Source organism: Felis catus, chromosome C1 (assembly GCF_018350175.1).
Source record: "Felis catus isolate Fca126 chromosome C1, F.catus_Fca126_mat1.0, whole genome shotgun sequence".
NCBI classification, from domain to species: Eukaryota; Metazoa; Chordata; class Mammalia; order Carnivora; family Felidae; genus Felis; species Felis catus.
In genome coordinates, this window is record NC_058375.1 from 182,867,303 (window position 1) to 182,894,208 (window position 26,906).

Here is a 26,906-nt window from a genome sequence, read left to right on the forward strand (position 1 = left end):
CACGGACCGCGAGATCGTGACCTGGCTGAAGTTGGACGCTTAACCGACTGCGCCACCCAGGCGCCCCTCAAATGTCATTTTAAAAGCAAGGTAATGCTTTTGGATCTGGCATAAATAGATTTCTTTTCTCCTTTTGTGTTTCAAAGGTAGACATAAATACATTGACCCACAACCTACAGACTCTAGAGGAAAAGAATAAGCACCTGTCAGAACAAATGGCTTCCCTAGAACTTCTGCAAGTCCCTTCTGATTACAATGAGGTGGGTATAAAAAAGTCAGTCTAAATTAGGAATTAATGACTAGTGTGTTTTAAAAAATCAGAAGTTAGGAGATGGATTTTCTTCATTTGTGTTTTAATAATTATCATTTAGTCCTGAATAACTCGGGCTGACTATGCAGAGAGCCTTACAAGTGCTCAAACAGTAAAAGATTAATAAAACAAGAATTTAAGGCAGCTAATAAACATCTGCCTCCACAGATGATCTATAATACTGAAAAGTATGAATATTTCTAATATTTTAAAATACTTCCTATTCCATAAATTATGAGGCAGAAGGCTGTATTTTTCTTTTCCTTTTTTGACATTTCCATTAGGCAATCAGTAATAAGTACGATATCTAAAAGCTGTTTGACACAGTCAGTGCAATACAAATAAATGGTAGAGTTTAGACCATCTCTAAGTGGAGGATATTTAAAGAGATGATCATTCTGTTAAGCAGCTAGTATGTTTCCTGTGTGCTTTTGAGTACTTGAAAAAGAATTAGTTACTGCTTCTGTAACATGCAAATCACCTTTGAAAACTGCATAGAAGACCCTGGTGTGAGTCTGTCTTGATCTGAGTTAAATTCTTTCAGACTCTGTTATAAGCTGTACATTACTTCAGTTGTGAAATCCTAGAGAATAATCTAATACGTTTTCATGGCCTTAGAGCCAGACGGCCGGCATTTCAATTTTGGCTATGACCTCGAGTATGAGCCTTAACCTCTCTGAGCCTCAGTTTCTTAATCTGTCAAAGTGGGGGAAGTAATACCATTATTAGGAGGTTGTTGGAGGATTTAGTAAGTTAATACATTAAAGCATGTAGCAGATAACTAACATTTATTGAATTTTTAGTATTTGAACTGTCCCAGAAAAAAGGCTTTTAAGTTCCTCTTATAGCAACAAGGTGCATTAGCTCTAGTTCCTGGTACTATCTCAGACCAACCCTCCCTTCCCAAGATTAAAGACTTATCCATGTCCTCTGCTTGTTGGCCATGTATCAGCTAGACTTATCAGCCTACTTGCTCCTGGTCTTTCTGGAAGACTACATCTCAGTCTCTCTGATTCTTTCAGTGCCCCCCTGCCAGTGAGTAGGCCTGTGGCCTTACCCTATTAGTGACTTTGACAGATCCTGCTAATGATTTTGTCAGTGTTGATTCTTGCTTTCTCACCACACCTCTTAAGGTCTCCCAATGATAAACCACACCTCAGGTCCAGCTTGTAGTTCTGTGTTTCCACATAGAATTTTCTCCGACCAGGCCTGCCTGAAAGTCCTCCAGTTGGCTGTATGAGTCTTGAGAAATGAGGTTGAGATGTCAGTATTTGTTTGTTTTTTAATCTCAGCAGTATCATTAAACTTATCACCGTTCAATGCTGGCAGTGTATGTTTGTTCTTTGGGAATTCACACTTGAAATTCTCAATACGAGTTACCTTTCTAGTATAACCTGTTACTGGTTTTTGGAGATATGCTTATGAGTGTATGTTGTGTATGCCACACCACAGATTTGAAACCTGGTTTCAACCCTCAAGGTTCCATTTACTGTGTGGCCTGGGCAGGGCTTAAACCCTATGGCCCTTGGGGCTAAGGAAATCTCCCTTAATCACAGCACACTGTGTCTGCACATATCAAAATGGTAACTTTGTGAATTAGAAATTGACCTGTTGATGCATCTGCCTTCATTGTCTTCTGATGCAAGAGCAGTAGTTACTCATCTTTACACTCCCTTGCCTAGCATAGCACCTAATATATAATAGGTATTTAAAAAAATTTTTTTAATTTTTTAATGTTTATTTATTCTTGAAGGAGAGAGACAGAATGAGAGTGGGGGAGGAGCAGAGAGAGAGGAGACACAGAATTCTAAGCAGGCTCCATGCTCTGAGCTGTCAGCACAACTGTGAGATCATGACTTAAGTGAAGTCGGTCGCCCAACCGACTGAACCACCCAGGCACTCCCATAATAGGTGTTTTAGAAAGATTGAGTAGAACACAAGGAGGGTCACGTCTGTCTTGCCAGTGCATGAGGATTAAATATCATATTGTGCGTAAAGTACCCATCACAGTGCCTAGCATACTTAATACATGTATAAACATTATTCTCTTTTCTTCTTCACACCAATTTTGGGCTTATTTTTATTATTTCAGCCTTTAATGATGGTATAATTTAAGTCTATTACTATAGTCAGTCATGCAGGGAACCACAGTGAGAAATGATCCAAATGGATTTTTTTTTTTAAGCTGAGTGCATAGCCCGACATGGGGCTCAATCCCACGAACTGTGAGATCATGACCTGATTTGAAAGCAAGAGTCTGACGGAGCCACCCGGGTGCCCCTTCTTTTGGATTTTAAACATACATTTTCAAACAGCACTAGACAGAAGTATAGTTCCCTATGCAACCAGGACTTCAATGATTTGAAATTAAACCGTGAATTAAATGTAGTATTTCTTACAACTAGGATGACATTCAGTGCACACTCATGTAGGTGTCCAAGTTGGCTCAGTTTGCTGTGGCCCATGCAAACCAGTTGTTAAATATTTTGAATAAAATCCCTGCATACAGGGGTGCCTGTCTTAGTCAGTAGAGCATGCAACTCAATCTCAAGGTTGTGAGTTTGAACCCTCACTTTGGGTGTGGAGATTACTTAAAAATAAAATCTTCAAAAAAATCCCTGCTTACAATCTGCTCATAAAATAGCTTTATCAAGATGCTAGTATCTTTTGGTTTCATGTATTCTTCTAATAGCCTTCTAACTTTCATAGCTCATCTTAATTTTAAAAATGATTTTAGAAATCATTTTGTGGCTTACAATTGATCCTTGTCAACCTACCTTTTATTTCTTAAGATAATTTTATGTTTGCTTCCTGCTTTTCCAAGGAGTGATATCTTTGTATAATCAGTTAAAATGCATATTCTAACAATTAGCATTTTTCTTGGTATTCTAATTCTCAAGTGAGTCTCCAATTTCTCTTTTGCTTGCATATTAATGGTCTTTTTAGTATATTGCCAAGATTTTTTATGCAAAGGTTAATCTCTGGCCTTCCACAACTCAGAATCTGAGATATTCACTCATTTAAGTGCTCTCTAATTTCTGGTCTTCATGATTCTCTTAAATATAAGACCTATTTAAATAATCTGGACACAATAATTTAAACTACTGCTTTAATATCTCCTTTCCCTTAGCAGCTGGAACAACTGGAACAATTTCTTTTCTGTTTGTTGTGAATTTAAATAAGTGACCTTGTGTCAAATATCACATTTTGATTTTGCTTAGACAGTTTACACTATCACTGCTTTAACATTCTCTTAGGTGACCAAAAAAGAGGAAATCATTTTTAAAGTATATTTAAAAGATTAATGGAATTTCTTTATGCCTTTGCCTAAAAGAGGGAACTTTATTGAGGTAAAAAGTGCCATTATTTAAAAAATTCCTGGACATCTTTTATAAGAGACCCAGATCATTTAAGTTACTGCGAAAAAAAAAGACTTCATATTCCAAGAAGACAAGCAAAGTTTTCTTTGAGTGTTTGTTATAGCTAGCATATTTTAGGTTTAAATCTAGCTCTTGGTATTTTATATTGCACTTTATAGCACATGGGGCACCACAATTTATAGAACTTAGAACTGAATTTTAAATACCTATGCTTTTGTGGTTATGGTATAGTTTTGTTTTTGTAACATCATTGGCCATCCTTGTTTATTTTGCTGAAGACTTGGTCAGAACATTATCCCAAATGTTGTGTTCATGGAATGTTTTTACCTCATAGTTTCCAAAATAGAAAGTATTGTGGGAAAGGGGGACTGTATGTGTTACACTGACAGAAAATTAATTGATGATTAATTTTATGGTAATATGTTCTAACCTCCTATTTATTGATAACAGTCTATATTTCCATTAGGTTATTTTGTGTGGTTTTTAAAAAATTTTTTTTAATTAAAAAATTTTTTATTAAATATAATTTATCGTCAAATTGGCTTTTTAATTTTTTTAGTGTTTATTTATTTTTGAGAGAGAGAGGTAGAGTGTGAGTGGGGGAGGGGCAAAGAGAGAGGATGGACACAGAATTTGAACAGGCTCCAGGCTCCACCTTATCAGCACAGAGCCTGATACAGGGCTCCAGCCCACAAACAGTGAGATCATGACCTGAGCCGATGTCAGACACTTAGCCTGCTGAGCCACCCAGGAGCCCCACCCTTAGTTTATTTTGAAACCAATACTTTATTGGCCTGAATGCTTTAAAAAAATAATTTCCTTTGCCTTAGTGGGAACCACATATAGTGATTAAAATTGAAAGTTTAAGAAACAATGTATGAATATGTATAATTATGTATGAAAAAAATACTGGTCTGATAGGACAAACACTTAGATGGGCCATAATGGTTAACCCACTGATGCCAAAAATTGGATATAAATTTTTATATTGAATGTGCATAATTTGGGGTGGGTTGTATAGAAGAACTAATCACTCTTTATGGCTTTTCCATAGGTTTTTATCAAGCCTAGAATGTCTAAAATGGCCTAATTCTTCTAACCAAGGCAACTACCAAAGGGAAAACAATGCTCCAGACTAGTGTACCCTCTTGTAGAACATATGCTATCATGAAAGTATTTTGAACCCAAGAAGAAATGAGTTACATGTTATTACATAGTAATCTAGTTTGGAATGTGTTTTTGCTTTTATTTGGAAAATATTCATAACACTTGAAATAAAGTGCACTACAAAGTGATAACTAAGGAATAGCTATAACAGTGTTGGAGATGGTGAGAATTATCTCTTGTATAAATTCATATCTCTACATATGTTGATATCTTTATTAACTTGCCTAAAGTTGAACATAAAACAAGTCTAAATTCTTTGGATTTAAATGCTGAAAAGGCCTCCTGGTCTATAGTAATTATGTCAATGTAGGATATTTACCAGCATTAATAACACTTCCCACTAAAGATTTACTGCAAATGATCCATAGTGCAGCTCATTGGCCAATGTGATTAAGAATTTGCGTCTCTTGGGGCGCCTGGGTGGCTCAGTTGGTTGAGTGTCCAACTTCAGCTCAGGTCATGATCTCACAGCTCCTGAGTTCGAGCCCCGCGTCAGGCTCTGTGCTGACAGCTTGGAGCCTGGATCCTGCTTCAGATCTCTGTCTCCCTCTCTTTTTTTTTTTTTTTCTTCAACGTTTCTTTATTTTTGGGACAGAGAGAGACAGAGCATGAACGGGGGAGGGGCAGAGAGAGAGGGAGACACAGAATCGGAAACAGGCTCCAGGCTCTGAGCCATCAGCCCAGAGCCCGACGCGGGGCTGGAACTCACGGACCGCGAGATCGTGACCTGGCTGAAGTTGGACGCTTAACCGACTGCGCCACCCAGGCGCCCCTGTCTCCCTCTCTTTCTGCCCCTAACCCACTCCCATTCTGTCTCTGTCTCTTTCAACAGTAAATAAACATTAAAAAAAAAAAAAAAGAATTTGCGTTCTCAGTTACATTTGCTTTTGTGTGTATTATTCTTACAGTTTATTTGTGAAGATGATTTTGACATAAGGCAAATATCAGTATGTCCTGCTGTTAAGATATAACACTGAAATAGATCATGGAAGGTGAAAATTTCCATATTCAATCACTAATATGTAATCACTCCAAATTCAATCACTGGAGTACCAACAAGGACCAAAATTTAATCAAAATGAAACTGTATTTTATACTTATTTTTTCTGAAAAAGTCTGAGGAAAAAGACATATAAAAAATAACTGTCATTATTAAAGACTGTTTGAATGGTAAAATATGTAATTTCTTGAAATATAGAGCCTTCAGTAGTGTTTCTCCAGGATAACACTGTGTAGAGTGCTTGATCAGACAATATTGGAATTTCCAATAAATGTTTCTTTTGTTCAGAGATTTTTTTTTACTCCCTCTTGCATGGTAACTGAAGTGTCTTCTGTCTACACAGTTGTAATGATTTGCAGCTCCTGTTTTCTTAAAGAAATGTATAATCTTTAAACTGCATATCTGCAACCACTGATACAACCACCCCACATCTGGGTTGGATTGCAACTACAGGGGTGCCTGTGTGGCTCAGTCTGTTAAGCGTCCAACTCTTGGTTTTGGCTGGCATCATGATCTCACAGTTCGTGGAACTAAGCCCCGCATCCCTGCTTGGGATTCTCTCTCTTCCTCTCTTTCTGCCTCTCCCCCACTCATGCCTGCTCATGTGCTCGCTCTCTCTCTCTCTCTCTCTCTCTCTCTCTCTCAAAATAAATAAGTAAACTTAGAATAAGTAAGCAAAAAACTACAAACTCTGGGACATTTAAGGCACTCATACTTTCACTAGCAATCCTTTAATGTTGCATATTAGCACTATGATCAGCTATGTAGGGAAAAACTAAGAGGCAGCAAAGACAAATAAACATGAATCCTGGTTTCATCACTGTAGAAATGATAAGAGTATAAATGCTTGTTCAGAAAATGGTTGTTCCTTTCTCTGCCAAGTTACTGATACCTGTGTTTGCTTTCCCAGCTGGCTCAACAGCAGGTGGAAAAGGTCTTGGGAAGAATTACTGAGAGTAAAAATAAACTGGCCTATGAAAAGGGAAAACTCCAGGTATGAGATTTTATTTTCTGGTTTGTGTTGTCTAATTTTTTAATGCCAATTATTAAGCTAAATATAATAAATGATGGATTTTGAGAGGACCTAGCTCTACTAATTCTCTAACTTTGGACAAGTTTTTGAACCCTCCTAAGTTTGTTGCCTCATTAAGTAAAATCAGGTGATTGCTGTTCACATATCTGTAATATAATACTGAAACTAAAATTGTGAAACCAGATCCCATTCTGTAGCTATTGAAAGTTGTATTATGATTGTTTTGTGCATGGCCACTCACTAAGAATGTTAGAGAGCTCATGCTCTCTTTTTTGCTGAATTTTTATAGCATTCTTAAAAAGAAATAACCCTGGATATTGGGACTCAAAGGCAATAGACTTGAGTGACTGGGATGATACTATTCTTTTGCTTCATGTGTGTTTTATCTCTATAGTACCTACAGAGCAGGAAGCTGGCCACTGATACCCAACTCCAGTGGAAATGCTAAATGAAATCTAAATCAGTGGTTCACAGCCTTAGCTACACATCACAAATTGAGGAATTTTTTAAATACCTCATGCAGGGCAGTATATGATAGTCGCCATTTACTTGGAAATGAATCAGAAAAAGAAAAAACACTTTGATGGATAGAGGAGATTGATAGATGGATTGATATGTGATGAGCAAGTTTAAAAAAATTAATTGTGGAATTTGGATGGTGAGGGTATGCATATTCACAGTAAAATGAATTTTACTGTATATTTATAAAATACAAGGGGAAAATTCCCCATGACAAGGCTTGCACCCCAGAGCAATTAGATCAGAATCTCAGGGAGTAGATCCTAGGCTTCAATACTTTTAAGTTCCCCAGTGATTCCAGTATGCAACCATGCATGAGGACCACTGGATTCAATGGTACAAAGTCCATTTAGGCTTGGCAACCAAAGAGCTGATTTAATTAAGTGATCTCACTAGAGACATGTAAAACGTGTCAATGTTAATCTCATCTCATCTGCTCAAGGAGCTTATTACAGGGTTAGCAGATGAGATTGGCCCTTATGGCAGGCTATGTGAAAGATGATAAACCGTTGTTGTAAACCATATGTTGGCCACTAAAAACATAAGGCTATTTGGCCACAATTTGTGTGCTTTTAATTAATATTTTCTAGAGCCAATGATACATTTAAGTATAATATACATTTATACTTGTGTAACCTTGGACGAGTCTTAATTTTATTGAGTTTCATCTTTTTTAAAAAAAATTCAGTTCCTTTAAAATGTTTTTATCAGGGGTACCTGGGTGGCTCAGTTGATTGAGTGTCCAACTCTTGATATTGGCCCAGGTCATGATCTCCGGGTCATGGGATCAAGCCCCACATCAGGCTCCGCACTGAGTGTGAGGCCTGCTGAAAATTCCTCTCTCTCTCTCCCTCTGTCCTTCTCCCCTGCTTGCTCGCTCGCTCGCTCTCTCTCTCTCTCTCTCAAAAAAAAATTAAAAAGTTCAATAGTAATTGTGATAATTTAACAGTTGTTTCTTTACTGGTGCATTCAATAACAAGATCTAATGGTGTTCTTATAAACTCTATTAATTTCAAACTGATGATAAGCACAAACAGCTTTTCAAGATATTTGCAATAACTATTCTATAATATGAAAATATCTGTGATGTCTATTGGAGACAAAGTAACAGGTTAGACTAATACTACTGTGGTTTATTGCCTACATTTAAAATTTTTTTAGGGGCACCTGGGTGGCTCAGTCAGTTGAGCATCCGACTTTGGCTCAGGTCATGATCTCATGGTTTGTGAGTTTAAGTGCTGCATTGGGCTCTGTGCTGACAGCTGAGACCCTGGAACCTGCTTCGGATTCTGTGTGTGTCGCTCTCTCTGCTCTTACCCCACTTGCACTCTGTCTCTCTCTCTCTCTCTCAAAAATAAATAAACATTAAAAATTTTTTTTTAAAAATAAAAAAATTTTAATTGAAGTATAGTTGACATTCAATACTATATCATTTTAGATGTTTAACATAATGAATTGGTAATTATATACATTACAAAATGCTTACCCTAAGTGTAGTTACCATATGTCACCATACAAAGTTACTATAACATTATTGGCAATATTCCCAATGCTGTACTTTTAATCCCTGTCACTTATTTGCACGTCTTAATCCCCTTGACCTATTTCACCCTCCTCCCCTCTGACAATCACCAGTTCTCTGTATTTATGAATCTGGTTTTTTTTCTTATTTCTATATACTATTTTTAATGGCTCAAGAGTAGACTATCTTATGAATACATCTTCTGAACCATTTCTTGCTGTACAGTTATCTAGGAATATATCAAGCACTGTGCCAAGTGACAGTACAAGGAGGCAGGTACTGTAATTATGCCCATTTATAGGCAAGGAAATGGAAGCATAAGGAATTCAAGTAATTTTCGAAAGGTCTCACAGTTCTTGTGTTGCAAAGCCAGGATTTAATCTTAGCGGTCAGATTGTAGTCCCTAAACACCAAACAATTACACTATGTAACCATGATTTAACTGCTCTCATATTGTTGGACGTTTACGTTTTTTAATTAAAAAATTTATAAATCCTTGTTTAATCTTTGCATCCATGATGATATTATTAACTAGATTTGCTTTTATCTCATTCTACTATTTTTTTTTAATTTTCTATAATTTATTTATTTTTTATCATTTGCATCCAAGTTAGTTTTTATATTATTTTTGCTTCCCTTCCCTATGTTCATCTGTTTTGTATCTTAAATTCCTCATATGAGTGAAGTCATATGATTTTTGTCTTTCTCGGACTGATTTTGTTTAGCCTAATACCCTCTAGTTCTATCCACGTAGTTGCAAATGGCAAGATTTCATTCTTTTTGATTGCTGAGTAATACTCCATTGTATATATATATACCACATCTTCTTTATCCATTCATCCTTCAATGGACATTTGGGTTCTTTCCATACTTTGGCTATTGTGGATAGTGCTGCTATAAACATTGGGGTGCATGTGTCCCTTCGAAACAGCATACCTGTACCAAATACCTAGGAGTGCAATTGCTGGGTCATAGGGTAGTTCTATTTTTAATTTTTTGAGGAACCCCCATACTGTTTTCCAGAGTGGCTGCACCAGCTTGCATTCCCACCAATACAAAAGAGATCCTTTTTCTTCGCATCATCGCCAACATCTGTTGTTGCCTGAGTTGTTAATGTTAGCCATTGTGACAGGTGTGAGGTGGTATCTCAGTGTGGTTTTGATTTGTATTTCTCTGATGATGAGTGATGTTGAGCATTTTTTCATGTGTCAGTTGGCCATCTGGATGTCTTTGGAGAAGTGTCTATTCATGTCTTTTGCCCATTTCTTCACTGGATTATTTGGTTTTTAGGTGTTGAGTTTGATAAGTTCTCTGTAGATTTTGGATACTAATCCTTCATCTGATACGTCATTTGCAAATATCTTCTCCCATTCTGTTGGTTGCCTTATAGTTTTGCTAACTCTTTCCCTGTGCAGAAGCTTTTTATTTTGATGAGGTCCCAATAGTTCATTTTTGCTTTTGTTTCCCTGGCCTCCAGAGATCTGTTGAGTAAGAGGTTGCTGCAGCTGAGTTGAAAGAGGATTTTCCTGCTTTCTCCTCTAGGATTTTGATAGCTTCCTATCTTATGTTTAGGTCTTTCATCCATTTTGAGTGTATTTTTATGTATGGTGTAAGAAAGTGGTTCAGGTTCATTTTTCAGCATGTCACTGTCCAGTTTTCCGAGCCCCATTTGCTGAAAAGACTGTCTTTATTCCATTGGATATTCTTTCCTGCGTGGTCAAAGATTAGTCAGCTATATGTTTGTGGGTCCATTTCTGGGTTCTCTATTCTGTTCCACTGAGTGTCTGTTTTTGCACCAGTACCATACTTTCTTGATGATTATAGCTTTGTAATACAGCTTGAAGTTGGGATTGTGATGTCTCCACCTTTGGTTTTCTTTTTCAAGATTTCTTTGGCTATTTGGAGTCTTTTCTGGTTCCATACAAATTTCAGGGTTTTTTGTTTTTGTTTTTGTTTTAGCTCTGTGAAGAATACTGGTGTTATTTTGATAGGTTTGCACTGAATATGTAGATTGCTTTGGGTAGTATTGACATTTTAACAATATTTGTTCTTCCTATCCAGGAGCATGGAATCTTTTTCCATTTTTTTGTGTCTTCAATTTTTTTATAAGCTTTCTATAGTATTCAGTGTATAGATTTTTCACCTCTGGGTAGATTTATTCCTAGGTATTTTATGGTTTTTGGTGCAATTGTAAATGGGATTGAACCTTGATTTCTCTTTCTGCCGCTTCATTGTTGGTGTATAGGAATGCAACCGATTTCTTTGCATTGATTTTATAGTCTTTGACTTTGCTGAATTCATGGATCAGTTTTAGCAGTTTTGGGGTGGAATCTTTTGGGCTTTCCAAATGGAGTATCATGCCATCTACGAAGAGTGAAAGTTTGACCTCCTCCTGGCTGATTTGGATGCCTTTTATTTCTTTGTGTTGTCTGATTGCTGAGACTAAACCTTCCAATACCATGTTGAATAATAGTGGCGAGAGTGGACATCCCGGTCTTGTTCCTGACCTTAGGGGGAAAGCTCTGTTTTTCCCCATTGAGGATGATATTAGTAGTGGGTCTTTCATATATAGCTTTTATGATCTTGAGGTATGATCCTTCTATCCATACTTTCTTGAGGGTTTTTATCAAGAGAGGATGCTGTGTTTTGTCAAATGTTTTCTCTGCATCTATTGAGAGGATCATGTTCTTGCCCTTTCTTTTATTGATGTGATGTATCACAATTGATTTGTGGATATTGAACCAGCCCTGCAACCCAGGTAAAATCCCGCTTGGTCGTGGTGAATAATTTTTTTAATGTATTGTTGGATCTGGTTGGCTGGTATCTTGTTGAGGATTTTTGCATCCATGTTCATCAGGGAAATTGGTGTATAGTTCTCCTTTTTAGTGAAGTCTCTGTCTGGTTTTGGAATCAAGGTAATGCTGGCTTGCTGGCTTCATAGAAAGAGTTGGAAGTTTTCCTTCCATTTCTGTTTTTTGGAACACCTTCAAGAGAATAGGTGTTAACTCTTCTTTAAATGTTTGGTATAATTCCCCCAGAAAGCCATCTGGCCCTGGACTCTTGTTTTTGGGAGATTTTTGATTACTGATTCAATTTCCTTACTGGTTACGGGTCTGTTCAAATTTTCCATTTCTTCCTGTTTCAGTTTTGGTAGTTTATATGTTTTTAGGAACTTGTCCATTTCTTCCAGATTGCCCATTTTATTGGCATATAATTGCTCATAATATTCTCTTATTATTGTTTGTATTTCTGTGGCATTGGTTGTGGTCTCTCCTCTTTCATTCTTGATTTTATTTATTTGTGTCCTTTCCTTTTTCTTTTTGATCTAACTGGCTAGGGGGTTATCTATTTTGTTAATTCTTTCAAAGAACCAGCTTCTGGTTTCATTGTTCTGTTCTACTGTGTTTTTTGGTTTCCATAGCATTGATTTCTGCTCTAATCTTTGTTATTTCCTGTCTTCTGCTGGTTTGGGGTTTTACTTGCTGTTCTTTTTCCAGCTCTTTAAGGTGTAAGGTTAGGTTGAGTATCTGTGACCATTCTTCATTCTTTAGGAAGGCCTGGATTGCTATATACTTCCCTCTTATGACCGCCTTTGCTGCATCCCAGAGGTTTTGGGCTGTGGTGTCACCATTTTCATTGGCTTCTATGTACTTTTTAATTTCCTCTGTAACTTCTTGGTTAGCCCATTCATTCTTTAGTAGGATGATCTTTAGTCTCCAAGTATTTATCTTTCCACATTTTTTCTTGTGGTTGATTTTGAGTTTCATAGCATTGTGGTCTGAAAATATTCACGGTATGATCTCAATCTTTTTGTACTTGTTGAGGGCTGATTTGTGTCCCAATATGTGATCTGTTCTGGAGAACATTCCATGTGCACTGGAGAAGGATGAATATTCCGCTGCTTTAGGAAGAAATGTTCTAAATATATCTGTTAAGTCCATCCGGTTCAGTGTGTCATTCAAAGCCATTGTTTCCTTGTTGATTTTCTGATTAGATGATCTGTCCATTGCTGTAAGTGGGGTGTTGAAGTCCCCTACTGTTATGGTATTATTATCAATGAGTTTCTTTATGTTTGTGCTTAATTGATTTATATATATGGGTGCTTCCACATTTGGAGAATAAATGTTTACAATTGTTAGATCTTTTTGGTGGATAGACCCCTTAATTATGATATAATGCCCTTCTTCATCTCTTGTTACAGTCTTTGTTTTAAAGCCTAGATTGTCTGATATAAGTATGGCTACCCTGGCTTTCTTTGGCTGACCATTAGCTTGATAGATGGTTCTCCATCTCCTTACTTTCAATCTGAAGGTGTCTTTAGGTCTAACAGTTTTTTGTTCTTTTGTTTCGCCTTTCAGATTCCACATAGAAGTGAATGGTATTTGTTTTTCTCTGACTTACTTCACTTAGCATAATACCCTCTGGGTTTGTCCATGTCATTGCACATGGCAAGATTTCATTCTTTTTTATGGGTGAGTGATATTCCTGTATGTGTGTACACATTTGTGCCTTCTTTATATATTTTGGATATTTAACCTCTTATCAGATATACCATTTGTAAATATTTTCTACCATTCAGTAGGTTACCTTTTCATTTTGTTGATAGTTTCCTTCATGCATAAACTTTTTACTTGATATACTCCCAATTGTTTATTTTTGCTTTTGCTTCCCTTGTCTGCAGGTACAAATCCAAAAAAATACTGCTAAGACCAATATCTAAGAGTTTACTCCCTGTTTTTTCTTTTGGGAGTTTTATGGTTTCAAGTCTTACATTGAGGTCTCTAAATCATTCTGACTTTATTTTAGTGTATGCTGTAAGAAAGTGGTCCGGTTTCATTCTGTTGCATGTAGCTGTTCAGTTTTCCCCAGTACCATTTAGTGAAAAGACTGTCTTTTCCCCATTGTGTATTCTTGCCTCCTCAGTTATAGATTAATTGACCATATAAGCGTGGCTCTCATTCCATTCCATTGATCTATGTGTCTGTTTTTGTGCCAGTACCATACTATTTTTTATTTTTTATTTTTTTTACGTTTATTTATTTTTGGGACAGAGAGAGACAGAGCATGAACGGGGGAGGGGCAGAGAGAGAGGGAGACACAGAATCGGAAACAGGCTCCAGGCTCTGAGCCATCAGCCCAGAGCCCGACGCGGGGCTCGAACTCACGGACCGCCAGATCGTGACCTGGCTGAAGTCGGACGCTTAACCGACTGCGCCACCCAGGCGCCCCTATTTTTATTAATATAGCTGTGTGGTATTGTTTAAAACCTGGCCTTGTGGGGCGCCTGGGTGACTCAGTCGGTTAAGCGTCTGACTTCAGCTCAGGTTATAATCTCACAGTTTGTGAGTTCGAGCCCTGCATTGGGCTCTGTGCGACAGCTTAGAGCCTGGAGCCTGCTTCAAGTTCTATGTCTCCCTCTCTTTGTGCTCCTCCCCTGCTCGTGCTCTGTCTCTCTCTCCTTCAAAAGTAAATAAAATCATTAAAAAATAAATTAAAATAAGATAAAATAAAATAAATAAAATAAAATAAAATAAAATAAAATAAAATAAAATAAAATAAAATAAAATAAAATAAAATAACATCTGGCCTTGTGATACCTCCAGCTTTGTTCTTGTTTCTCAAGATTGCTTTGGCTATTTGGGGTCTTTTGTGGTTTCATATGAACTTTAGGATTATTTATTAAGAGTTCTGTGAAAAATACTATTGGTATTTTGATAGGTATTGCATTTAATCTGTACATTGGGTAAAATGGACATTTAAAAAGAATTTTTAAGTTTATTTTGAGAGAGAGAGAGCATGTACTCACAATCCGGGGGAAGGTGGTACAAAGAGAAGGAGAGACAGAATCCCAAGCAGGCTTTACATCATCAGCACAGAGTTTTCTCTGTGTTTTTGGGGTTTTGGGGGTTTTCTATATATTGCATTATGTAATATGCAAATAATGGCAGTTTAAAGTAATATGCAAATAATGGTAGTTTACTTCTTCCTTATCAATTTGAATGCCTTTTTTTTTTTTTTTTTTTTTTTTTGTCTGATTGCTGTGGGGTATGACTTCTATTACTATGTTGAATAAAGGTGATGAGATTGGATGTCCTTGTCTTGTTCCTGATCTTGGAAAGCTTTTAGTTTTTCACCATTGAGTATGATGTTCACTGTTGGTTTTTCATATATGGCTTTTATTATGTTGACGTATGTTTCCTCCAACCCTACTTTGTTGAATTTTTATCACGAATGGATGTTGTATTTTGCTTAATGCTTTTTTCTGCATCGATTGAGATGATCGTGTGGTTTTTATCCTTACTCAATGTATTGATGATATTTTTAATGTGTTGTTGGATTCAGTTTGCTAGTATTTTGTTGATGATTTTGGCATCTGTGTTCATCAGAGATAATGGCCTAGAGTTTTGTTTTTAGTAGAGTCTTTGTCTGGTGTTGGTATCAGGGTAATGCTGGCCTTGTGGAATAAATTTGGAAGTTTTTCTTCCTCTTCTATATTTTGGGGATAATTTGGGAAGGAAGAAGAGCCGTAAAAAAAGAATGAAATCTTGCCATTTGCAATGACATGGATGGACCTAGAGGGTATTAAGCTAAGTGAAATATGTCAAAGAAAAACAAATACCACAGGATTTCACTTCTATGTGGAATTAAAGGCAAAACCAAAGAACAAAAAACTGGAAACAGATTCATAAATACAAAAAACTGGTGGTTGACAGAGGGGAGAAGGGTGGAGGAATGGGTGACATAGGTGAAGGGGGGATTAAGAGATATAAACTTCCGGTTATGAAATAAATAAGTGACAGGGATGAAAAGTACAGCATAGAGAATAATGTTATAATAACTTTGTATTGTGACATATAGTAACTACACTTATAGTAAGCACTTTGTAATATATATAATTATTGATTCACTGTGTTGTACCTCTAAAATTATATAGTATTGTATGTCAACTATGCTTCATTAAAAATTTTTTTTAAATGTAGGGGCGCCTGTGTGGGTCAGCCATTTAAGTGTGTGACTTCAGCTCAGGTCATGATCTCACGGTTTGTGAGTTTGAGCCCTGCGTCAGGCTCTGTGCTGACAGCTCAGAGCCTGAAGCCTACTTCAGATCCTGTGTCACCCTCCATCCCTGCCCCTCCCCTGCTCACACACTGTCTCTCTGTCTCTCTCTCTCTCTCTCTCTCTCTCTCTCTCTCTCTCAGAAATGAATAAACATTTTAAAAAGTTTTTTTTTTAATGTAGTTAATGAAACCACAGTAGTATTAGCAGAACCTGTTACTTTAAATGTTTAGAAGTCATCTATGAAGCCATCTGATCCTTGACTTTTATGTATTGGGAGGTTTCTTTTTTATTATTATTACAGATTCAGTTTTATTACTAGTAATCAGTCTGTTCAAATTTTCTATCTCTGATTCAGTTGAGGGAGATTGTATGTTTCTAGGAATTTATCCACTTTTTTCTACGTTGTCCAATTTGTTGGCATTTAATTTTTCATAATGTTGTCTTATAATCATTTGTATTTCTGTGATATGGTAGTTATTTCTTCTTCATTTCTGATTTTATTTGAGTCTTCTTTTTCTTGATGAATTTGGCTAAAGGTTTATCAGTTTTGTCTGTCTTTTCAAAGAACCAGCTCTTGGTTTCATTGATCTTTTCTATTCTTTCAGTCTCTATTTTGTTTATTTCTACTTTAATGTTCATTATTTCCTTCCTTCTGCTGGCTTTGGGCTTTGTTTTTCATTTTCTAGCTCCTTTACGTGTAGGGTTAGGTTGTTAATATGAGATTTTTCTTTTTCCTTGAGGTAGGCCTGTATTGTTGTACACTTCCCTCTTAAAAGTGCTTGTGTTGCACCATGTGTCATTTGATTAGAGCATTTAGTCCATTTACACTTAAAATAATTACTGATAGGTACTTATTGGCACTTTGTTCATTGTTTTCTGATTGTTTTTGTTTGAGGTTCATCTTATTCACCTATAAACTGAGGAGGGGAAAGCATACCTCTCATCTACTTTTCACTAGGAAAGCTAGTCAACATTATAGACTAGGTATATAGATTATTACAGGCACAGAAGAGCCTTCTCCTTTGTGAAACTAATGATCTCATAAAAACTGTGACCAATGATTTTGACCTTTGTTTATCTTTCCCAAGAGAAATTAAATGTATTGTTAAGTATATAAGAAAAAAAAAAACAAATGTTCATAGCCAACTTAAAGCCAAATTTTGGCTGGGAATAGGATACATTTTAAAATTAATTAGTGAGCTGATATCTATTTAACCTTTTAGACCTCAGTTATAACCTTAGAAGTTATCCTCAGAATCTTAAGGAAAATATTACTTTCTACTCCTATTCCTACAATAAGGGCTTAAAATTTTTGATAGTCTACTATTGACTCACTGGTGTTTTTATGTCATACCTTGGGTTGGCACATTCCATACTGACTTCATCAACCCAAGGGAAAGTGCTCTTAAAGCATAATACCCTTGCAATAATTTAAAGGAAGAGCTGCATACTAAGCATAATCAAAATAGCCTGCTGTGTTCTCTCTAAATTGAATAATTGATTAAAAATATTAGCTATCAATCATTTGGTAAAAGATTACATTTTAGAATTGACTTCATGATTGGTATAAACACTTGATTTCAGGAGTTAATGTAGACTGTGTCAGAAACTGCTTTCCCTATTCAAACATGGTGTGAATTACATTTTCAGTGTTATATTCTATTCCATTTTATAAATATACCAAAATAGATTTATCCTTTCTTCTGTTGATGGATATTTAGGTAGTTTCCAGTTTCTTACAAACAACACTGAAATGATGAACTGTTGTACAGGTCCCCTTGTATTCATGTAAAAAATTCTCTAGCTAGTATAATTCTCAGAAGAAGAATTACTAGGTTGTAGGATTTACAGATCTTGAATTTTACTGGAGTTTATTAAATTTCTCCTGAAAGTAGTTATATCAGTCTTGAAAGCAGTCTTTAAAAAAAAATTTTAATTATTATGTTTATTTACTTTGAAAGAGAGACAGACAGAGTGTGAGTGGGGGAAGGGCTGAGACAGAGGGAGACACAGAATCCGAAGCAGGCTCCAGGCTCTTAGCTATCAACATAGAGCCCGATGCAGGGCTTGAACTCACAAACTGTGAGATCATGACCTGAGCTGAAGTTGGACGCTTAACCAACTGCGCCACCCAGGTGCCCCAAAAGCAATCTTTGAGTATAGAGTTACATGTGCTAACATACATCAATTTTTTTTTTTAACATTTATTCATTTTTGAGAGAGAGAAAGAGAGGCAGAGTACAAGTAGGGGAGGGGCGGAGAGAGAGGGAGACACAGAATCCAAAGCAGGCTCCAGGCTCTGAGCTGTCAGCACAGAACCTGATGTGGGGCCTGAACCCACAAACCATGAGATCATGACCTGAGCCAAAGTCAGCTACCTAACCAACTGAGCTACCCAGGCGCCCCTAACATAGATCAATCTTATAAAATAATACTGTACACTGTTTAGGGATACATTTATGGTAAAATTATTAAAAAGGATTAAAAATGATGAACAAAGGACCTTGACCTAAGTTACTGCAGTTCCTGAGACTGGCTGATAAGCTAATAATGGAAGTTGCTTGACTTTTAATGACACAGAAAAACCAGATCTCTGAGCGGCAGCACAATTTATTTGCTTCTGTGTTCTTTCCCATGTGAATGTCCTGAATTAGAAATCATGCCAAATAAGACACTCAATATAAAATTTAAAGTGCTTGTAGATGAGAACATCCCATCTAAAAAGTTTCAGGGCATTTTACTGTGTGCCCAGAGGCTGAGTTAGGGCAAATTATCTGAGAAATATTGTAGAATAAGGATATTCTCTTTGCTTGAAGAAAAGCAAATCTCAGTCTTCAGAGTTATTCAGCCCACTTTCCATTAGATTCTATGGGTTAACAGCAGCTTGCTTGTTTAAAATGAGAATAATTGTTGCATGAATACTTCCCTTTAGAGGCAGTCATTTTAATTCTGAACCTTAAGTGAAAGTCATGATTAACTTTTACTGATGGCTTTAGGGAGCCATAGCACACATTTCATAATGTACACTGTGGAAAAGAGCAACAGAAACAGGCAGCGATAAAAGAAGGATTCTGCTTGATAGAACAAGAGAGATTTCCTGAGACAAAATATATTTTTATGCAGTCCTTCAAATAAAAATACTAATATTAGCAATCAAAATTTAACAGTTCCTGAAAGTGTGCAGTAACTCCAGCCAAGAAGTGTTTTCCCTCCACAGGTAGGAAACAAGACACAGAGAAAGGAAAAAGTCGATTTAAGTAAAAAATTTTGGATGACATTTTGTCTGATTCAGGGATTCATTGTTGATTTGTATGAAAGGGTTGGATATAAAGGGAAGAAAATGTGGGAAAACATAACTTGGAGATTAGTGAGTAAATATTAATGATTTCATTCCCCCAAATGATCATTTTCTTTAAAGAGAAAGCTGTAATTATCTTCCTCATTTAGTGTTAAAGTATAATTCATCATATAAGAATTTCATTTACTCAGATTTTATAATGCTGTCAGTAAAACACAAGAGTCTGTGTCATCTACTTGCACGTTGACAATTCTAATTATCCATAGCCAAAATGGTTTTTGAATGTTAGGTATCACAATTTTTTTTAAGTTGAAATTATTACCCCCAAAGTCTCACTGTTATATTCATAAGTCATGTTAATTTGGAGTTTCTGAAAAAATTCTTGAATGTTTATTTTTGAGCTAGAGAGAGAGAGACTGAATATGAACAGGAGAGGGGCCGAGAGAGAGGGAGACACAGAATCCGAAGCAGGCTCCAGGCTCTGATCTGTCAGCACAGAGCCCGAGGTAGGGCTCAAACTCATGAGCTGGGAGATCATGACCTGAACGGGAAGGTGGATGCTTAAGCAACTGAGCTACCCAGGTGCCGCTGGAGTTTTCATAAGCAATAGAAACCAAATGAGTTATCTCAGTACGTATAAATGGCTATAGCCTACTTTTAGCTATTGAAATAGCTCTGAGAGTTGAAATAGCAATCTTTACATGATTAGAAAAACTTAGGATTGCTTCTACAAGTTTTAAGGATTCTCTGTGATTTTTCCAAACTCATGACATCTTTTTCCTTTTAAAATATGTAAATATATATATAATTACTCCTTATTTTATTATTCTTCTGTTTTATCCTAGATAAAAGTTAAACAGTTAGAAGAACAACTACATTCTTTTACTGAAACCAGTTCACAGAATGACCATCTACGCAAGTTGAACAAGGCTCTAGAGGGCAGCTATATGCAGGTGTGATTAATAGCTATAAAACAAATTGCTGTTATATTGTTTTAATTAGGTTTTGAGAAATTGATGCCTTTCTCTCCACCTTACCATACAGTCCCAGAAAGGTGAATATTCTTTCACTTGACTCAATTCAACAAACATTTTTTAAACACCCGCAATGTACAAGGTTTTGCTAAACTGTAGAGAAATAAACATACCTGAAGCAGGATTGGGATATTCAACTTATGTTCTAATTGGAGGCTTAGGAATATACTCATAAACTTTATTATAGATTTAGAAGTTAAGTCTTTCAGAAGCAAAATAGAGTGAGCGTTCATAGGGAGCATCATTATAATGAAAGCATTGAGAAACACTTTCATAGAGGAAATGGTTTTTTAATTATAGGCAAACTTCGAACTCAGTGGCAACAAGATAGAACTGCAGGAGACAGCTCACTTGAAAGAGGTGTTAGTGGTATAAATGCTTACTTGTCATCAGGGTAACTGCTGAGGCTACAATCCTTTTGTAAGTCACATAACATTTTAACAAATGAATAGAGAAAGTTAGACAAACAAGATACAGAACATTTAGTGAAGAAAATAATCCAAGAATGTGTAACCAAAAGAAAGTGATTCATTTCAGTGATTTACAAATTTACCATGTGTGCATTTTTTTTTTTTTTTTACTCAAATATGTTTGACTTCTATTAGCTATAATATTTCTGTTTCTATACCCTTGGTAACCAAGGAGCTAGAATGTGTCTTCAAATAGAATACTGTTAGGGTTCTAACCATCTGACTACTGGAAAAGAGGGCCTCATTAGATACACTCTCCTACAGAGAATTTGATTTAAGGAAGGCTTGTTTCTTCACCAGGACAACTTTACAGTGTGATTTCTTCGTTCTGAAAGCAAAGGAACACATTTTCAAGTATATTTTTGATCACAGCTTCATTAGAACTTTGTGTTGTTCCTCTTCATAAAAGGAGCGCTCATTGAAAAATAACTCTAGGTTTAGTTGTTTTACTGTTTTTGATTGGTGATGCCTCCAAGAAAAAGGAAATCTCCAGAGAGGCCTGCATCTTCAAAATTCTTTGAAAGCTATAGGCCCCATGTAAACAATATAAAGGAAAGAACTTCATCAGTTGGTTTACCCAGTGTTATTCCAAACTCTGCACGCCGTGTGACCTTTGCATCTAACCTCACTTCTTTGAGAGCTTCTCAGGAGATTGGAGACTCTAGAATCTCTCTAAAGACTCTTTTGAATGCTATTAAAACCATGGAGGGAAGACTGGAAGGTAAAATAGACATTCTTGCTTCAAGACCATTAATAAATGAGTCACCAAATTTTCTTAAACAGGATTCGGTAAGTGGAGACCACAAACTAAATCATAAGGAAATTTCAGATTTATACAACAATGAAGAAAAGTAGTAACAATTCAGAAAGATAATATATGGAGGTATGAGTAACAAGAAAGTTAGGTTCTTCACAGATAAGAAAAATTGACAATGTGGATTGAAACCATTATTTTGGTTATCACATGGTTAATTTTTAGACATAGATTTTGATTAACAGTAGCCATTGAGTTTTTTTAATATGATTTTGAGTTTTTACAAATTCAAAACATCCACCTAATCTTTTTTTTTTAATAATCTCTTTTTTTTTTTTTAAACGTTTATTTATTTTTGAGACAGAGAGAGACAGAGCATGAACAGGGGAGGGGCAGAGAGAGGGAGACACAGAATCTGAAACAGGCTCCAGGCTCTGAGCTGTCAGCACAGAGCCCGACACGGGGCTCAAACTCACGGACTGCGAGATCATGACCTGAGCCGAAGTCGGCCACTTAACTGACTGAGCCACCCAGGCGTCCCTCCACCTAATCTTAATATTCATGGTAAAATGTTTCAAGCCTGATTTTAAAATAGAAATACATTAATCAAGGCCCTAAGAACTTGAACATTGGAGAAAAATTTTTTTGCGTATTATCTTAGTTTTAGGTTGTTTTTAGATGTGAACCTTACAGTATAGTCTGAATGCCTTAACCAAGTTATTGGTGAAAATTATAATAAAATTGAAAACAACAACTGCTTAATAAGAAAAGCATGAACCAACATTTATTGAGAGCCTATCATGTCTCAGGCTTTTCTTTATTTATGAGAGAGCATGTGAGCAGGGAAGAAGAGCAGAGGGAGAGAGAGGGAGAATCTTAAGTAGGCTCAGGGCAGAGCCCAATGTGGGGCTTGAACCCATGACCCTTGGCCAAAATGAAGAGTCTGAGGCTCAACTGACTGAGCCACCCAGGTGCCCCTGGAAATTATTTTTGAAAGAAAACCTTTGAGAGCGTACATCTTTGCTTGATGTTTAAAAATAGAAAGTTCTGTATCTTGTCTTCTAGAGTTGGTAGCTATTTAGATCTTTTCTCTAAACATTTTTGCTAGTGACATTTTCATATGTATCTTAAAAACCCTGGTAAAAGTATATACCCTTCCTTGTGTCCGTTTCTAGAACAAAATTCTGTAGGTTTTCAGAGCCTATGAATTGGCATCCTTTGTAATATTCTTAGATCCTTAAAGAAAAAGTATTTCAAATGTTACAGGTAAAAAGTTTTAAGAAAGTGAAATGTTGAGGAAGATGTGGGGAAAAATATTCTTTGTTGTTGCTGTTGGAAATATAAAATGGTACAACTTCCTGTGGAAGACAGTTTAATACCTATCATTTCACTCCACAGTTGTACTTCTAGGACTTTCTCCTTCAGATATACTAGCTTATACATATGACATGTTTACAAGATTACTTATTGAAGTATTGCTTGTTAATAGCGAAAGACTGGAAGTAAGCAAAATTTCATCAATAAGACACTAGCTAAGTATATCATGGTGTATTCATGGTTTGGAATACTGCTCAAACATATGTATATAGTATATACATACATATGTATGTATGTATTATTAGGTTAAAACAACCAAGGCTCAGAAGAGTATACATAATATTTTATTATTTGTAGAAGTGGTAGGAGAATAAAAAATATATCCATATGTGAGTACATATAGATATTTTCACTTATAATGCATAGAATATCTCTATCGTGGATAATAATAATAATAATAATAATTGGCAACATTATTTTTGAGGAGGGAAACCAGGTGACTGGGAAATTTTCCACTTTACCCTTTTGTATCTTAAGAGTAATGTGAATATGGGACACCTGGTGGCTTAGTCAGTTGGGCAGCCTGCTTGGGCTCATGTCATGATCTCATGGTTTGTAAGTTCGAGCACCACATTGGGGTGTGTCAGCTGTGCTGACAGCTCAGAGCCTGGAGCCTGGTTTGGATTTCGTGTCACCCTCTCTCTCTGCCCCTCTCCCACTTGCGCTCTGTCTCTCAAACATAAAAATAAATAATAATAAAGAATAATGTGAATGTGCTACCAATTCAAAATCATTTAATGAACATTTCATTTTCAACAAAAGTGAAGGTAGAGAAAGGATGATCTTTTCAACAAATGGCACTGGAGCAGTTGGATATCCATATGCAAAACCAAAAAACCTTTGATCCATACCTCACACTATATATAAAAATTAAAATGCATCAGAGTCCTAAATGTAAAATCTTAAACTGTAAAACTTGTAGAAGAAAATGTAGGAGGAAATCTTTGTTATCTTGGATTACTCAGAGATATCTTAGATTTGACATCAAAAGCATGATCCCTAAAGGGGGGAAAAATGGATGCACTGACACCTTATGCTCTTTAAAGTGTTAAGAGAATGAAGACACAAGCTATAGACTGGGAGAAAATATTTGCAAATCACATATCTGATAAAGGCATTGTCTCCAGAATGTATTAAACTCTTAAAACTCATTAAGAAGAAAACAACTCCATGGAGCACTGGAGGGGCTCAGTTGGTTAAGTGTCTGACTTCGTCTCAGGTCATGGCCTCATGATTTGTGAGTTCAAGCCCCAAGTTGAGCTCTGAGCTGATAGCTGGGAGCCTGGAGCCTGCTTTGGATTCTCTGTCTCTCTCGCTGCCCCTCCCCTGCTTACGCGTGTCTCTCTCAAAAATAAATAAACATTAAAAAAAAATAAAGGTTACAAAAAAGAAAACTCAAAAAAAAAAAAGATATTTGGATGATAAATAAGTAGTTGAAAAGATGTTAAACATCAGTCATTAGGGAAATGCAAATTAAAACTGCAGTGAGATACACATCTATTAGAATGTATAAAACTGAAAAACTGTTCATACCAAGTATTAGGATGTAGAACAACTGGAACTCTCATAACACTGCTGAAGGGAATGTCAGATGGTATAACCGCTCTGAAAAATGCTTTGGTAGTTTCTTTAAAAATAAAACACTACGTATAACCCAGCCATTCCACTTCTAAGCAAAGATAAATGAAAGCGTATGTCTACCCAAGACTTGTACACAGCTCTTCACAGCAGCTTATATCTTAAAGCTGGAAGCAACTCAAGTGTTCAGAAGGTGAATGGATAAGTAAACTGTGGTATGTTCTACAATACAACACTCTTCAGCAACAGAAAGGATTGAACTACTGCTACATCAAAATTAATCTCAAAATAATTATGCTGAGTGAAAGAAGCCATACAAAAAAGAGTACATACAATATAATTCCATTTATATAAAATTCTAGGAAAAATATTGTGACAGAAAACAGATTAGTTGTGTGGAGGTGTGGGAACAAGGAGAGACAGAAAGGAGAGATTACAAAAAGGCATGAGGGAACTTTTTTTTTTTTTTTAATGTTTATTTATTTTTGAGAGAGAGAGTATGAGGGAGAAGCAGAGCGAGAGACACAGAATCTGAAGCAGGCTCCAGGCTCTGAGCTGTCAGCACAGAGTCCACTGCAGGCTCTAACCCACCAAACTTGAGATCAGGACCTGAGCTGAAGTCAGATTCTCAACGGACTGAGCCACTCAGGCGCCCCCATGAGGAAACTTTTGAGATGATGGAAATAAATGGCTTATCTTGATTATGGCTTCAAGAGCTTATACACGTCAGAACTATACTTTAAATATACACAGCTTCTTGCAGGTCATTTTTACCTCGGTAATGCTGATAAAAAAGAATAGTGTGAATGTATTACCTATACAAAAGTTAATTATATTAAAACGTTTAACATTTTTAACATGACAGAACTGTAGAGATTTAGAACAAATTATTGGTTGCCGCAGGACCGGGGATGGGTTTGGGAGAGTGTGTATATACACAAAGAAGTAGCACATGTGAATTCTTTTGTGGTGATGGAACGGTTCTGATTGTGATTGTGATGGTTCGTGAATAATGTGCACGACATCAGATTACATACAGCTATGTGTGCGCTCAGAGATGAATGCAGGTTTTTAAAAAAGTGGTGAAAACTGTGTAAGTTCTGTGGGCCAGTTAATCTAGTGAACAGTAATGCACCAAAGTCAGTTTCCTAATTTTGATGTTGAACTATAGTAGTGTAAGATGTCTCCACACCATTAGGAGCAGGGTGAAGAATACATGGGATTCTTTTCACTACTTTTGCAACATCCTGTGAATCTAATTATTTCAAAAATTTTTTTAAATAATATTTAAAATACTGTGATCATTTGAATGTGTAGAAAAAAGAAAAAAAGTATTTCAAGGATATAAAATTCTCATACTTCTAATTAGGATGCATTCTTCTATAACAGTATTTTCTTGACGCTACTTATTCATCTTGGCTTTTGTTATATTCTTTCAGTTGTTATACAGTAAAACCTTGGATTGTTCTGTAAGTGCTCTGCAAGACAAGCAAACATTTCTAAAAATTTTAACTTGATAAAGGAGCGATGTCTTGCAATATGAGTAGTGTGTGACGCCAGACATCACATGATCACAACTGAGCTGATGGTTCTTGAAATTTGCTTTGAGGGGCGCCTGGGTGGCTCAGTTGGTTAAGCGGCCGACTTCAGCTCAGGTCACGATCTCGCGGTCCGTGAGTTCGAGCCCCATGTCGGGCTCTGTGCTGACAGCTCAGAGCCTGGAGCCTGCTCCGATTCTGTGGCTGCCTGTCTCTCTGCCCCTCCCCTGTCCATGCTCTGTCTCTCTCTGTCTCAAAAATAAACGTTAAAAAATTTTTTTCTTTTTTAAATTTGCTTTGATACACAAGTGCTTTGGATTACAAACATGTTTCCGGAATGAATTATGCTCTCAAACCAAGGTTTTACTGTATTTTTAAATTCCAGGATAATCAGTCCACCACCCCCACCATTTTACATCTAACCTTCATAGTCTTATCTCCTTTATCACTTACCCTGTATTTTCTTGGAGATTGACATATATTAGGTTTGCTCATGTTTATTCACACAGATTTTTTTTTTTTTGCTTTGTAGTTTTCTTTAAAGGGAAAAGTAGCTAATAAAGTTGTTTTTTTTATTATAGTGGATGAGCATATTTAATTAAACATTTTAAGTTTGGTGTCCAAATTGCTTTTTCTTATTCTAATTGCTGATTTATAGTGCTTTAGACAAATTATTTATCATTCCTTGTTTTCTACTAAGGTGAAATCCATTCTTGAAAAGAATGAAGAGGAGCTCTCCCGAGCAGTGAAGTGTCGTGATGCAGCCCTAAAAGAGAGTCAGAAGTTGAAAGGGGACCTTGAGGCTTTGGAGGACAGAGAGAGCAAGAAGGCAAGGCATCAATCCTTTTTGAAAGTTTGTTATTGAAA

The 26,906-nt window shown here is 36.4% G+C and overlaps 1 protein-coding gene across 11 annotated transcripts in view; it reads left to right on the forward strand.

Moving 5' to 3' along the window:
• The window catches only part of CCDC150 (coiled-coil domain containing 150), a 97,494-nt gene that overhangs the window by 50,826 nt on the left and 19,762 nt on the right, over positions 1–26,906 (forward strand). For 10 of the 11 annotated variants that reach the window (XM_019838401.2, XM_019838402.2, XM_019838403.2 and 7 more), the window contains 4 exons: positions 147–260; positions 6,768–6,851; positions 20,134–20,241; positions 26,740–26,868. In XM_019838401.2, the coding sequence (XP_019693960.2) occupies positions 147–260; positions 6,768–6,851; positions 20,134–20,241; positions 26,740–26,868 (435 nt within the window). Of the gene's footprint in view, positions 1–146; positions 261–6,767; positions 6,852–20,133; positions 20,242–20,992; positions 21,582–26,739; positions 26,869–26,906 lie in introns of those variants that run through there. The other variant, XM_023259582.2, reaches the window with a different exon arrangement.